The sequence below is a fragment of the Arachis hypogaea genome, chromosome 1, assembly GCF_003086295.3.
Source record: "Arachis hypogaea cultivar Tifrunner chromosome 1, arahy.Tifrunner.gnm2.J5K5, whole genome shotgun sequence".
Lineage (NCBI taxonomy): Eukaryota > Viridiplantae > Streptophyta > Magnoliopsida > Fabales > Fabaceae > Arachis > Arachis hypogaea.
The window spans coordinates 3,865,362-3,881,030 of record NC_092036.1 but is presented as its reverse complement, the minus strand read 5'-3'; the positions used below and the strand labels follow the sequence as shown (position 1 = coordinate 3,881,030).

The 15,669-nt window shown below is 34.4% G+C and overlaps 1 protein-coding gene across 1 annotated transcript; it reads right to left on the bottom strand.

Annotated features, from left to right (window-relative positions):
- Positions 1 to 655: 655 nt before the first annotated feature.
- Positions 656 to 8,824, bottom strand: LOC112791054 (DEK domain-containing chromatin-associated protein 4). The gene is made up of 12 exons (XM_025833743.3): positions 8,595 to 8,824; positions 6,510 to 7,559; positions 6,300 to 6,333; positions 5,342 to 5,421; positions 5,041 to 5,100; positions 4,784 to 4,894; positions 4,540 to 4,620; positions 4,339 to 4,413; positions 3,031 to 3,487; positions 2,372 to 2,478; positions 1,541 to 1,571; positions 656 to 1,254 (listed from the first exon to the last, which is right to left on the bottom strand). Exons 2-12 carry the CDS (start codon positions 7,467 to 7,469, stop codon positions 1,097 to 1,099), a joined length of 2,154 nt encoding a protein of 717 aa, XP_025689528.1. The 5' UTR covers positions 7,470 to 7,559; positions 8,595 to 8,824; the 3' UTR covers positions 656 to 1,096.
- Between the last annotated feature and the right edge of the window lie 6,845 nt (positions 8,825 to 15,669).

Below are 15,669 nucleotides of genomic sequence, written 5' to 3'. Positions count from 1 at the left end.
ACGTATTAATAATTTGCAAAAATGTAAAACCCCACAAATTAAAAATAAAATCCCTATAAAAATAACTTTCGTTACTATTTAACAAATTTTTTCAACAGAAAAATCGTATTATCCTAAAATAAAAAAATTAAAAGTCAAAAAGTCCCTTTTTTTTTACAAGAACCGAATTAAATTTTTACTCATTAAAGTAAGAACGTGAACCATTTAACAAGAACGGTGGTTAAGGGAAGTGGAGGTGGTGATATGAATTGAAGCAACACAAATATTTGGGTTGGGATGAACAGAAACTGACAAGCTCAATGAAAAGAGAAATCGACAAGTGGTCTTAGACGGAATTGCTAGGAAAGAGTTGGTATGGTACGGTATGGTGCAAAAGGGTGGGTGATGGTTGGAGTTTTGCTGGAGATGAAAATAGAGAACTAGAGGATAAAAAGAAAAATTCTGAACACCTTTAAAAATATAATAGGTATTTATTTAAACTAAAATTACTTCAAAAATAGATGGATCAGCTGAGCAGACGAAAAGAAAGAAAAAAACAAAAAACAAAACCCCAGACACACTGCTTGTATATTTATTTCTTCATTAAATAATATATCAAGTTAACACAAAAATAATCAATGAATAGAAGAATGAACAAACTACAGATAAGTGCATCTAAATCAAAGTTCAGAGGAGTTAATTGAACTTTCCCTTAAATAAGATGACATAAAGTAAAAGCAGAAGAGTAGCGAGGGGAATAACCCAACAGCAGCAAAAGTTTATCATGCACAGAAAGGTGACAGCTTCACAGGTCTAAGTGTTTATTGAACTACACAGACTGTTGAAGGTAATGTTTGGTCAGTAAATATTCACGGATAGTACTAAAACCCTACAGATTCTGTTGCGTACACAAAGGGTTGCTCACTGGCAGCCACCAAATGTTTCTACTAAATTTTCACAAATACTAGTTTCTCCTCCTCTTGTGATTCCATGGATGCCAAGAATAAGTTACAGCCACTTTTACTTGGCAAAAGGCAAAGTGTACTTATGTAGCATGATGGGGGTTAAAAGTATACATTGCTAAACCTATCTCCAAGAAGTCAAGGCTAATCCTTACTCAGGTTTCAACTTCCTGGCCAGTAGGTTGGGTTTCCCCTTTCTCAGCATCCTCTTCATCTTCTTCGTCTGCTTCATCAGCTAGCTTTGTCAGCTCCTCTTGAATCATGATCTTTATAGATGCCTTTCTCGGTGTGAGATCCAAATCAAAACGTGTGGCTGAAACATGAACTAGTTTGTCAGAGGCACCTAAAGTTTATTTAGGTTCTTATCTTTTCCTGAATGCAAAGTTCTACCATTTCCTTTCTGTATGTATTTGAACATTATGCAACTTGTAGCACTTTAAAATTAGATGCCAGATTATTCAAGGGGGAACAACCAAAATATCAGTAATTAAGTGAACTCATGAGGCACAAACAATAGCAGAATTAGTTATTTAAAGGCATAAATTTGCACTAAATGACTGTTGAACCAGTTAAAAGAAAGTTAATATTAAAAGACGTACCAAGTTGCTTCAGAATATCAGTAAATGTGGCCTGCAAAGAGAAACTAATATTTAATATTGATAAACAAAAATCTTCAGCCAATATTAGATGAATTATTGAGTTTTTCAAGGATAAAATAATGAACAACAAATAATAACAAAACTGGCCACACAACGTCAAAAGCAGTACAAGGTTTAAGGTGAAGGAAATCTGCTGCACATTACAGCCTACCAAGAGGAATGAACTGCACACATTCAAGCTGCTAAAGAAAATACCCTTGAAAATAACCAAAACTGCCCCCAAAAGGATTTAGCTGCTAACAAAAATACCCTTGAAAGATCAAAACAACAAAAACACCTCCAAAAGATTTTAAAACGTAACAAAAATAACCAAAAGAACACCATTTTTTATAAGTTGCAAACATCTAAACAAAATCTGATCTCTGGACCTCTTCTTTCAATTTTTTGTTTAAAAAAAATCTCCTGTTAAAAAATTTAAATAAATAAAGAAAATCCAAAATCCACAAAAAAAAAAAATACTTGGTGCAAAATCACCAAACTTCATGGATAAAAATGTCTCCATTTTCTTACTAATCATGCTTACAACAAACCACATCAAAATCAAATTTCTAAAGCCCTTTTTAAGAATATATACATTTGGTTATTTTTCACCTTTTTAAATTTTTTTAGAAGCACTTTTGATGTTTTGATCTCTCTTGAGTATTTTTGGCGGTTTACTCTTATTATGAAGTAGAATGATAAAGTTAAAACTTGTTCATCATTGCATTATCTAAAAAAATTATGAAAATTAACCAGCCATAGGATAAGTATATTTTAGTCCTGACAGCATACCGTATTGAAATCAACTTCTTTAAGAATTTCACAAATTGAATTGCGCAGCTGATCATCAGTGGGGATCTTTTTCTGATTCTTCTTGCCCTTTCCTTTGGTAACTTTTTCTGTGATACAACAGAGAGATGTATTAGAAAACCACATAATGGCAGTACATTAAGTGGGGAAAATGCACGTAACCAACTATACTGAGTTGCATTGAGAGTGGGGTTGTTAAAGCTATATGAGGTGAATGAATGATGCAGTTGGAATATCTCAGAAAGTTGGGGCAAAAAACTGGAACTACGTGATATTCAGACCTCTCAAAAGTCTTCGAGCCTTTTACTGTTTTCTTCTATTTCTCAGTAAATAACACAAGTAGGAGTTAGATCACTGTGGTTCTGCTCAAATCCAGCATTTATACTGCTAGATTCAACTTTTCAATAGTTCTTGCAATATGTTCCATAAAGCACAAGGGATGAAAAAGAGTGTACATAATACTCATCCATCAGTTTTATTGATTGAAAACATCTATTGAGGTTAATGTGTAAGGAAAAGTTAACATGCTAACTAATAATCCCTCAATGCTTAAAGTGAAAACTATGATTTTTTCACTAAAACACAATACACATGGTATATATTGAGATTAATAATGACAACAGGGAAGCAGTTTTCTCAACCTGTTTTCTCTTTGGAAGCAGACTTGGATGGAGTTGATGTCTTCTGCTTTCCAGCCTTATCATTTTGCTTCTTTCTTGAAAAGACCTTTGGACTTTCATCGCCCTCATCATCAACCTTGGTAGTGGTGGCTGATGATTTCTTAGGTGTCCTCTTTGGTGTTGACCGAGATTTTTTCGTAACTGTAACGCTCTCAGTTTTACCTTTTGTAGCAGATTCTTTCTTCGTGGATGATGCTTTTGAATTTTGTTTCCTTTTTTTATCATCTTCAGATTCACTTGCAGAATCACTTTCATCCTCACTTTCAGATTTCTCTGGCGTTTCATCCTCAGATTTGTCATGAACACCATTTTCATTTTCCTCCTCATTTTCTTTGTCTTTCTCTTCATCCTCAGACTCATTTTCTGTGTCACTCCTTGTTTCCTCTGCTGGTGAAGAATCTTCATTTTTCTTCCGACTCTTAATAATATGCAAAGAATGAACAAAACCAAATATAAGCAGGAGACTGCAATAATTAAATAAATACAAAGACAAATTTACCTTTTCTTAAAATTATAAATTATAGGCAGAAAAGAAGAAAGAGAGAGAATATACTCTCATGCGAAATGTTCATGTGATCTGATCATGTGAATTTTAACTATTGATCCACTCTTGCCATTAATCTTCTCTGGCCCCACCTTCAGAACCAAAGGTCAAAATTCACATAACCTAATGATGTGAATACTTCACATACAAGATCCATTCTTGAAAAGAGAATAGAGATTGAATGACATATAACTAGACTGACATGAAATGTGATACCCTAATAACAGTACAAAGCACAAACAACAATTTGCACTGATGAAGCAAGTAATGGTGTAGAAATACTGGTACCAGACCAGGTCAATATGACACTACAAACCCAACAAAACTCAGACCTTTAAAAAAGTAATATAGCTTTATATGCTCAACACAAAAGTGTGGTATTCACATGTGGAAACGCTATGAGCTGCTCAAACTTCTATCATTTAAATTAATAAATGTTATCAAATAAACAGAACTATAATACAATATAACATGTAATTTAATGGAAGTGACCCCAATTTTCTTCAAACAATTAAAGAGAGGAGTGACAATAATAGTGAACCATGTATATGCTAACTACTCCAATTAAGAGTGCAAAACAAGCAGAAACAATACAAACATACATAGTCTGAAGGCAGCAAGACTGATAATCTACCAAAAAAATTAACTTTGGAATGTACTTCATGACTAACAGCATGTTGCCTAAGTCACATTTCATTTCTGTCGTTACAGGGGTGGGAAAGTACCTTAGTAGAACGTCTTGAAGTTGTTATCCCAGACCTTGAAGTACCTCGTTTCACAACACGCTTGCGCTTTCTTCCCTAATAACAGATAAAACACAAATAACATGAACTATCAAACACAATATATAGGGAAAACCAAAATACCTAACCATCCTGAAGGAGAAATTTAAGAAACAAAAAAGGAAAAAAGAAATTGAAGTAAACCTTTTCTTTTTCTGCAAGTAGCACAGTTGTGGTTGCATGAGGAGCAACTAAGAAGTCAATCAACTTGGAAATAATATCTTCCTGCATGTGAATATATTTAATAGGATGAGATGCAAGAGAGATGTTAATGTTAACGCATCAACCACATGAGATTGAATTTAAGTTCAAATTTTCATAAAGATGAGAAATCACTCGAAACACAGGTTGTGGCAGGAAAAACATTTTCTACAAGAAGCCAACAAACCTTCCTTGTTGTTGCCTTGGCAATTGCTATGTCAAGCACATCACAAAATTCCAGTAGTTTTTCTTTGTTACACTTGTCAAATTTTTCCTTAACTTTGATCATATGCTTTTCCTGCAGCAACAATATTTGGATTATTTGGTGAATACACAGTAAATGAAATGTCGACAAGACAAGCAAATCAATAAACCCTGCAACAGTTACATCACCAGTGGCAAGTTGCAAGTTTTTTTTTTTTTGTGGGTATTAGGTGTAGTTACCTCGTTGTCATGCCACACAAAACCAGAAAACCTTGATATATTACTCTTGATTTGAACTGCCTGCAAAAAAAAAAAAAAAAGCAAAAACAGAACCACAGGGGATCACAACATGAGAGACGCCCACCAATTCCATAATCCTAGACATCCTAACAACGTTTGCCTTTTAACAGTCTCACCCTGTAATATCTTATATCTTAATTTACAGAGATGGCACAATACTGAACACAAGAAATTCAAAAAGTGATGGTGTATAAAACGACTATAACAGAAAAGCAAAGATAGTTGATGAAGCAGAACATACCTTCCCTCTCCTTCCAAAGAGAATTGTATGGAGCAACTTGAAAGTATCATCAGTCTTCCTTCTAGATAATTTAAATGCCACTGAAGCACAAAATGCAAGAGTCAAAAAGTTATTAGCTGCATTGAAGAAGCAGAAACATCATCCAAAACTTAACACAGGCAAACAAAGGCAAAATTATCAAATAAATATATTAGGTTAACCTTAGATATGGAAAACGGTATTCTTCTCTTACTCCCAACTATGGCCATTTACACTTCACCCATTATCTCAAGTGCTTAAGTTTTGGTAGACCAAGTTTACAAGTGATATATTGTCTCATTAAATAACATGGAACAACTATAATTATCTTAAACTCATGCCATAAAACTTTTTAAACTGGAAGAAAGAAGCTAGAATATTTTCAACTTTATGCAACTATTATCATCATTTAAGGTACTGTGTGTGGGAAACGGAAGATGCAGTTGTAAAAAAATTCTTTTACCAGAAAAGGAAGTGAACATAAACCTTTTTATAAAAATGTTTAGAATTGAAAAGAATTCATGTAGTTAATAAGACAAAACCCAGTGCATGCTAATGGACTTGTCAAGTCATCACTAAAACGACTACTTGTAAGTCTGAATAATCATCTTGTGCATGTCTGCAGGATTCAAGATGCAAACTCCTCAACATCGGGGAAAATGCATTTAAGCATTTAGCCTTGTCATACATTATCATTGAAGGTTCACAAAACAGTTATATAATCATAATCTTCAATTGACCATTTGCACATGCGGTGCTTCTTTTCCCTTATAGGGGGATCTCATGAAAAATATATATTCTGCTAAATTCAAAAACCAAGGAAGAAATTGGAAAATTCACACATTGAATTAACTTCTGCTTGTTGGAGTACATATATTAGCAGATTCATAAACCATATTTAAAAAGGCATTCACTATCCAATCAAATGAGAGCACCATACCATTGGGTATATCTTTTAAAGGTGTACCACGACCCTGCAATTCGAAAATGAGAGAGTAAGCAAATTGGGTTAAAACAAAAATATACAATTACAACAAACAAAGCTTTTCCTTTTCTCACCATGTGGAGCCACCTAATGGGATCAAGTAACACCTTAATACAAGACACAATTGTGGCAACATCTTTTAAATATTGAATTGAAAATGATCACCTTTTCAATGTGGAATTCTTTGTTTGCATCTTTCTCTATTGATGCTACCAACCTCTCAACAGATTTCCTCTCTCGAACAGGACGATCAACAGTTGGAGTCCTTGGCTCTATCTTCGTCAATTCCTTCTTTTTCTCTTTCACTTTCTCCCCATTGACCTTCCCTCTCGAACGCTTTTTCGATCCTTTATTATCCTTGTTATCTTCAGCTTTGTCTTCTTCTTTTGACTTTCCAGCATTATCCACATCCTCATCCTCCTCTTCCTTGTTGCCGTCCAGCTCTGCTTCAATTTTCTCCTTGTCTTCCTTTTCCCCACTCTCCTGCATGTCTTTAGTGTTACCATCTACTTCCATTGCATCCACTTCTGGTTTTTCAGCTTCAACCTTTTCCTTTTCTTCTTTACTTTCCTTGACCTCATCTGCATCTGTTTTCTCATTCTCAGGTTTAAGTCCATCATCATCTTTCTTAACCTCTGATACTTCTTTCACACCATCAATTTCCTTATCCTCCTTTCCTTCTTCCACACTAACAACTTCCTTATTTTCCTTTACTTCTTCGACACTGTTAACTTCCTTATCCTCTTTGACTTCTGCACCATCATCTTTCTTGTCCTCGTTTTCTTCTTCCACATCATCATCTTTCTTGTCCTTTTTTACTTCTTTCACATCTTCAACTTTCTTGTCATCCTTTGCTTCTTCAATTTTCTTGTCATCTTTTGCTTCTTCTGCACTACCAACTTTTTTATCTCCTTCAATCTCTTCCACACCATCAGCTCTCTTCTCTTCATTAGCTCCATTTATTTCAGCCCCTTTCAACTTTTTTACTCCATTATTCTCCAAGACATTTCCTCCATCAGTTCCCAAGTCCTTATTTTCTGCCCCTTCATTTAAAGTTTTCTCCAACAAACTGTTGCCATTTGAATCTGCTTTGGAAACTTCAGTCACAGGTTCTTCCTCACCCATACTGATCTTATTTACAGATTACAGGAATGCTACAAAACTAACTCTTTATAAATACACTTTTGACTGCACTTTGTTAAAATGGACAACAACCTGGGAAAAGAAAATCATTACTCTAAATATGTCAAACAACAAAAGCAAGTAAAAGACATAAAAGGAAAAAGATAAGAAATGCTGAATGACATGTACCATTGAATGATAGTATATGTTCATACAAATTGTTTTAAAGATTTTAGTTGAAAACGGTTGTCTTGTTGACATGATATTCGTAAATTTTGAATGCTAATATCCTTGTTGAGATCAATTGAAAAGGCATTACAAGCAACAGATTAAAATTTAACCAAAGTTGAACTGAACTAAATATTTCTGTTGTTGCACCCCACCAACCAGAACAAAAAAGAGATTTCATGCAGTTAATGACAATTTTTTTGTTTAAACTATAATATTTACACATAAAAGTTATTTAAATTTTGGATTCATCTGAGTTTGTGGTTCGAGCATTTAATAGAAATGCACCCCCAAAAAAATTTTTAAAAATTCATGCCAATCAATACTTCAATAGCTATGAATGAACGGAATTTGTCCCACATGCAAACCAACAAATGAATAGAATTTGACCCACATGCAACGCGAGAAAAAGGGGTGAACATGATAAACAGTACTATCCACCTGAGGAAGAGAAATAATTAAACTTTCACCAATTAAGAAGCAATAATTAAAAACTCAAATTTGGAAATTCAATTTTGCATTAACTCCTAACAAACTCAACAAGAACCAAATCATCCACCACGAAACAATATTCTCAACAGCACAGCACACTCACAGTCAGAAACTTAAAAAGTCAAAACACCATAATCTTCTTAATTACACCATAGAGGTAACCTATTCACTCTAATCCAACTCAAAGAATCAAATCAGATCAAATCAAGCAAGTCCCAGTCTTCTAACCCAATTAACCAATTCAAAGCCCTATATTCCACACCTGAGATTCCACCCCACCCAAAAGAACAAATAAAAAAGACCTACACAACAATTGAAGCTAGAAAATTATAAAGACGCAAGCAAACTTTGCAAATCAAAGAGCTAAAACGGTGCGTTAGAAGGGAAATTGGAAGAGCAGGAACTTACAGATTCAGAGCTTCGAAGAGAACAGAATAGAGCTTATGTTGTTCCTCCCTCTCTCGCTCTCTGTGCCACTGTCAGTAAGTGAAGGTGGAGAGTTGTTTCCGACAATATATAGTTCGGACTTCAAATGCGGATTTAAACTGCAGTTAACTCCCACGTAGGAATATTGGCATCGCTCAAATTCGGATCCGACGGCTAAGATAGGGTGTTCGTGACGTACGTGCAAGATCAACGATCGTGAGTTGGGAATTCCTTGTGTTTTTAGAATCATCAAAAGTGTACGCATAGATGGATAAGTTAAAATGGAATAAAAGAGTGAGTATTTAATTATTTTTAAATTAAAATAATAAAACTAATATGATTGAATTTACAAATTTAACCATGATTTTTTTTTACGTTATTATATATCATTTGTATAAAAATATATAATAAATTTTTATTGTAAGTACATATTGGAGAAAAAAATTGCACAAGGGACACAATCGCTTCACAGCTAAGTTATTTTAGGCTACGTTTGTTTATGTGTAGTTTGAGATATAGACATAAATATATATATATATATTAAAGATATAAATACAGTGATACATATATTTTTTTAATTTATTTGATAAGTAAACACAAGACATAATAATAAATTAATTTTTTATAAAATGTCAATATTATCATTATCACAAAATATCACTACCACCATCACTATTTTTTCTTTGTTATTATTTAAACAACCACCTCCACTTTTCTACTACTATTAACAACTCTTGAACTAATAAAAGAAATTAATCAAATAAAATAACCTAAGATATTTAACAAATGGTCCTAACCTGCCTCCAATAAAATACAATTTGTTTTTAAAAAAGCAAAGAACACTCCATCAATAAACAATCTTAACCATTTGCCTCCAACAACACCAAGGTCTATCTTCCATCTTCAGTTTAAAGATCTACCAGCAAAGTCAGTAGCCATTATTGTAACCTTGATTTTAAAAATGATGAAAATGATGAAACTCTTGAATAAGAGAGAGAAAGGCGGAAACAAATTGAGAAAATGAGAAGAAGAATGGCAGATCTGGAAATTAACGACATTAAAGACGATTATAGATGCGATATAGAACAGTAACAATGGTGGATTTGGGCATAAATAAAGGTAAATACAACAAGAAGTAGAGGAGACAGAGGAATAAGTGAAGAAGAAGAAGAATAAAAAAAAGAGATTAGGGGAATAGACAAAAATGAAGAGGAGGAAGAGAAAAATATGTAGCTATCTTGGAAGAAAAATAGACTATGATGAAGAAAAAGAGAATGATGGAGGTGAGGAGATGGAGGAGTTCAGGTTCATTGAAAAAAATGAAGTGGGAGAAGATGAAGTAGGAAGGAGGGTAGTATTAAGAATTTTATAAAATTAATAAGGGTGAAATTGTCCAAAAAATGATATAATTTGTGTCCACCCTTAAAAATCCGTGTCTCACCATTTGGAAGAGACACAAAATACACGTATTCGATGTACTTTTGTGTGTAACCGTGTCTCTCACTTTTTTGTGTCTCATACAACAAACACTGGACGTGTGTCACCGTGCCCATGTCTTTGATGGACATGGATATCAACCAAACAGGCCGTTATGGTGTGTTTGTTTGAGTTGAAAATAGGAGGAAAGAAAATAGATGGAGATAAATAGGAAGAAAAATAGTTATTTTTCCTTGTTTGGTTGATGAGAAAAATGGGAGAGGAAGGAGAATGAATGAAAAAACATTGGTGGGACCCACCAATTTTTTTCCCTCCAATAATGGAGAGAAAATTGAGAGAAAACTAAATTTCTGTCTCTCTACTTTTAATATTATCCCTTTACTTTTTTCTATATCATTTATAATATAAGGATAAAATTGTCTTTTTATAACGTTTCTTTCCTTCCTATTTTCCTTTCATCCAAACACATCTAAGAAAAATAAAAATTCACTCAATTTCTTTCTTTTTCTTTCTTTCCTTTCTATTTCCTTCTTCTCTATTTCTTTCCTTCCAATCAAACATAGCCTTAGCAATACTAGAAAATCATTAAGAATGACCTAGTTGAGATAATGTGAAATTTCTTTTCAGAAAACAAAATCATTAAGAATGACCTAGTTGAGATCATGTAAAATTTATTTTCATAAGACAAAATATTTTAAAGCCTAAACCACACTCAAATTTGTTTGATTACTAAGGTGCTAAAAGTATATTTTTTGAGTCAAATTAGATCCATCAGTCTAACTTCGGTCTTCTATAAGGTAATTAGATTCTAGTTTATTGTATGCAATGCAAGGCATTCTTTTTAAGATGATTAGTGACAATCAAAACGTTTACATTGAGTGTAGACTAATAAGTGACAATATATGAATATATGTCCAAAATAGTCTCTGAATTGTAAATCGCTACTCAATTTAGTCCTCCATTTTTAAAAATGACCAACTAAATTCCTGAAATTCCAAAACGTGTATCTTCGTTAGTTCCTTAGATAAGTATCGTCTAAATGTTAATGATGTGGAACGCAAAGTGTCATGTGGGCATTCCAGCTGTATGTTGATGTGTACCAAACTTGAATAGTTGGATGTGATTTAAATTGGTATCTAGAATTACTTAATAATACCCAAATTAGTCCATTTTTAATTATAAAACCTTAATCACCAAATTATTGTCTTCTTCGACCTCTCTGATGTCATCTTCTCTTCTTTGACATTTTCGTTATCTTCCAATTCATCTTGTTTTCTCGTCTTCGTCTACGTGAGTGATGATAGGTGGTGGGAGATATGCCAAAGTAGCTCAAGTAGGAACAACTCTACAGGGAGACCTTATAGCAACAAAAGAATGCGCAATAGGGTAGGTAAGAACGTTGTTTTCTACAACTGCGGGCTTCAAATAGTGATGAAGTACTCAACGATGACAGAGAATCATAGTAGACCATTTTATGGTTGTCCAAACTATCAGGTAAAATTATGGCTCTGAAGAAAATGTTAAGATGGTTCCACTTTGAGGTTAGATTTACATGCGTTTTTTACTTTGTAGTATGGAATCCATTGTAATTTCTTCCACTGGGCTAATGGATGTGAAGAACTAGTTTGTGTAACACTCATTCGACAATAAGTTTTGCATGAGTTCAATTAGAGGATGACAAGCTTGGAGAGTGATGTTAAGTGCTTGAAGATGATGATAATGGTGTTGCTAGCTTTTGGTGTGTGTTTATATTTTAGCTTGTTGGGTTTTATTTCCAATAAATGATAATTATGTTGTGAAATTTTAAATTTCTTAAGTGCTATGTAATGTGTTGATGAAAATGCAACGAAATGAAATATTAAGTTTGCATGAGTTCAACTCTTGAATGCTGCATTTGTTCTGCTAAAATTGTGATCAATTAAACAAAAAAGAGACAAATAAAAACATACAAAGAAGCTAAATATGAATTTAAGTTAACATAACATAACATTTCTCGAAGCATGAAACAAGTGTTGTTTGTACTAAAGCACAATGTATATAACATACTATCACAACCCAAAATATCATAGGTCATAACAACATCAAAAGCCATACATACAGGTTTAAAAAATTACACCACAAAAAACATAACATTGTTTAATCTTAGCATTCAACCACAACAGTATAACTCAAAAAGTAATTAAACATTGTTCTAGCTAGACATTACAAGTTTATAAAAGGGAACTGCATCATGAAAAATTTTTTTAGTGGGTTGAATCTTGGGGTTGGAACAAACTTCAAGAAGGAGGTCAATTTTCCAAAGGTTGTTGCACTAGCTCCCTGTCTAGTCTCTCTTGAAATCTCAGTTGAATGTGGAGCAGCAACAGTAGCAGTAGTGAATGCAGTTGTCCTCTTGATAGAGAGTTTGTTGTGCCTCTCATTTTTAGTTTTCAGAAATCCTTTCTTGGCATTCTTTGTAGTCTGTGATAGCAATAACAACAATAACATCCATAATGCCAACCAACAACAACAACAACAACAATAATAACAACAATTACCTTAGTTGCAGGTTCTTATTCAACTCCTTAACTCCAACCTCAGCTCCTGCACCAACAATCTTACCTTCCTGACCTTCAGCACCAGCGTCACTCTCATTTGCAGCATCTTCAGCATCTTTTGCAGCAGCTGCTAGCTCATCAGCCTTTTGTTTTTTTTTTTAGCTATTTCATAATCCCTTGTTGTGTGACCAACATCTCCACATGTTTCACAATTGAATTTGTCATATTTTCTCTTCAATTTTGTTGCAGTGCGCTCCTAGCTCCCCCCAACAAGTGTCTCATGTGCATCTTTTTTTCTTGCATAATGTAATAGCCTTCCACGGAACTTGCTCCTTACAGGTGGTAAGCAATAAAGGTATTGTGAGATCTTCCACAACTCTTGGCCTCTTACAGGGTTGATATGGTACTCATAAGTCTTATTGTAAGATCCCATTATTAGCCATGCATGAACATAATTTTCGAGCCTACTATTCATCATGACTAAAATTACAACTATTTCATGATGACAAGGTAACCCTAGCAAACAATAAAATTGAGTAATTAAGTGTTTAGGATAGGTATTCTACCATATAGTTATACACAAAAAAATAAAATATTGCTTACTCGATAACTGCTAAGATCTGCAGTTACATGTTTGGTTTCCCAAATCAACCACTACATTATGTGGTTCACCATGCACTTCAAACATGATCTCAGCCGCATCTCCAAACTAGATTGGTGTATGATACCTGCTGTGATACCTCTCCTTTGTAAGTCTACTTTGTTGAATCGGAGGTAGGTGTCCCATATGGCTAGAGAGTTTCAATTAGTTCCTTGCCATATCAATCATAGCATACCTCCTAACCTCCTCCAGTAAAATCAAGACAGACTTGCATCTGTATGGTTTAGTGGCAACATTGAACACCTCACACACGTTACACACATTGTTAACCTTTGGAAAGTTCTTGTAGTGAGTCCTGGTTTATGCATGCCTAGAAAAAGTTGTCTAAATACGTTCACGCCTTCTTATTCACCCTCTTTGTTGACTGCATATGCCCTTTGAATTCCTGGACAGTCATTACTTTAACACACTTCCAAAACAAGCTCTTCAAGTGTGAGTCCTTCTATTGCTTCTAGAAGTTTTACCACAGGTGCCATGCACAGAAACGGTGATGCGCACCTAGCATAACCTCACGCAATGCTGGGATCAGACCCTACAAAGCAACAAAATAGTCCTTCAATATAGGTTATAGTCACTCATAACACAGATAAGTTAATTCAAAATAGTCCTTCACAATGTGTTTATTAATTCAAAATGGTCCTTATATTCATATATCGTGCTTCTAAATGAACCCTATAGGTTACCTTCTGCATGTCAAAGATAAAACTCCAACGATGCTCTATCTGGTCTCCAATATCTTCATACAAGAGCTCCAAGAACTACTTCCAATTGTCTTTGTTCTCAACATGTACAATATCCCGTGCAATTGGGTATACAGGATTATTTGCATCCTAACCCATGGCGCACAACATCCAATCTCCATAATAGGTCTTCAAAAAAGCACCATCTAGTCCTACCAAGGGTCTACAGCCACCCACAAAACCCTTCTTGCATCCATCCAAACAGACATAAAACCTTTTGAAGTGCACCGTCTCCATTAGGTATCAGACTTACACCTAACTTGACAGTTTAGCATATTCTGCAGCTTCATCACTCCTCACTATCTTTCTTGCATCACCCAAAGCTCTTGTGATTGTAGTCTTAGACAATTGCATTACAATTTTTACTTTAAAGTAATTAAAAATCTCACAGTGTCTAAATGTGGGGAGCTTCCTAACCTTCTTAAAAAGTATATCAGTCACCCAAGATTTAGTTGCACGTCTATTCTTGAAAGTTCTCTCACATGTATGGTCATTATTAAAAGTCTTAATTTGCCAACATCCATTTGTTATAAGAACAAAATACCATCTAGGGACAATCTTCATTCTTGCACACCACCCTACATATAGTAATATCATTTTTTTTGTACCTAACACCCCTACCTTCTAGCAATGCATAATTTCTAATCCTTTTCTTAAAAGTATCTCTAGTGGTAAAATTCATACCTAACTCTAATCTCACATGTCCAAACTTGGCAGCATCATTGAAGATGAAATTCACAACTGGGTTTGCATTGTCTTCAGGCTCTGGTGGAGTCTTCAGTTCATCAGATTTCCAACTATCATCAGAAAAAGATACTGCCATACAGATTCATGCATTACATCAATGGCAAAAAAAATTAAGTAATTATAATTTATATTCATTGCAAGTTTTCTTCCTCATTATCATCATCTACCTCCTTCTCATAACTAAATTCATCCATTGAAAGGGGAGGGAGAATATCTTCGTCACTAATAGCTTTTTTCTTGTCTTTATCATTATCATTGTTAGCCTTCCTTTTTCTCCTATCCCTTGAAGGACCAATATCATCATTACTGTCACTGCTTAAGTTCACACACCCAAGTGGCATGTGTGGCTTGTATAAATTGTCCTCTGCAAACTCATAGGAATCAAATGAGCTATCAACATTCAAGTGAAGTGGCTCATTGTTTACTTGTTTCCTCTAGTCTTGAGATCTTGTGATATACCTTCTAGACATTCTTGTAAATGTGTTAAATTTAAAGTTAGTACACTTGGCTTGTTTCTTTGATGCACTAGGTTTTTTTATTTGTGCATTGTTGGGGGTTGGGTTAAGAGAGGACTTTGTGGGATATGAGTTTGGAAGCAATGAGATTTGGTTGGGATAGAGATTTAGGGGTCTTGGCCTGTGAGCAAGGTTTGAGAACATTTGTCTTGGGTGCACTTGAATTGGGAGCTGCTTTGGGTTTTGGTGCAGTAGACTTAGGGGCAGTGGATTTTCATGGAGTGGGATCTATTAAAGTACGCTTGGAGGCAGTGGGTAGTGGGCTTGGGGCGGTGGATAGTGGGCTTAGGATAGTGGATTTCAGTTCAACTGGGATATCAAAGGTAATTAGTTCTTCAAGTTGACTTAGTATTGTGTTGGTTTCCTTTACACCTTAAACATATTCTACTCTAACTTCTTCTGTCCCTTCCATTCTAACCT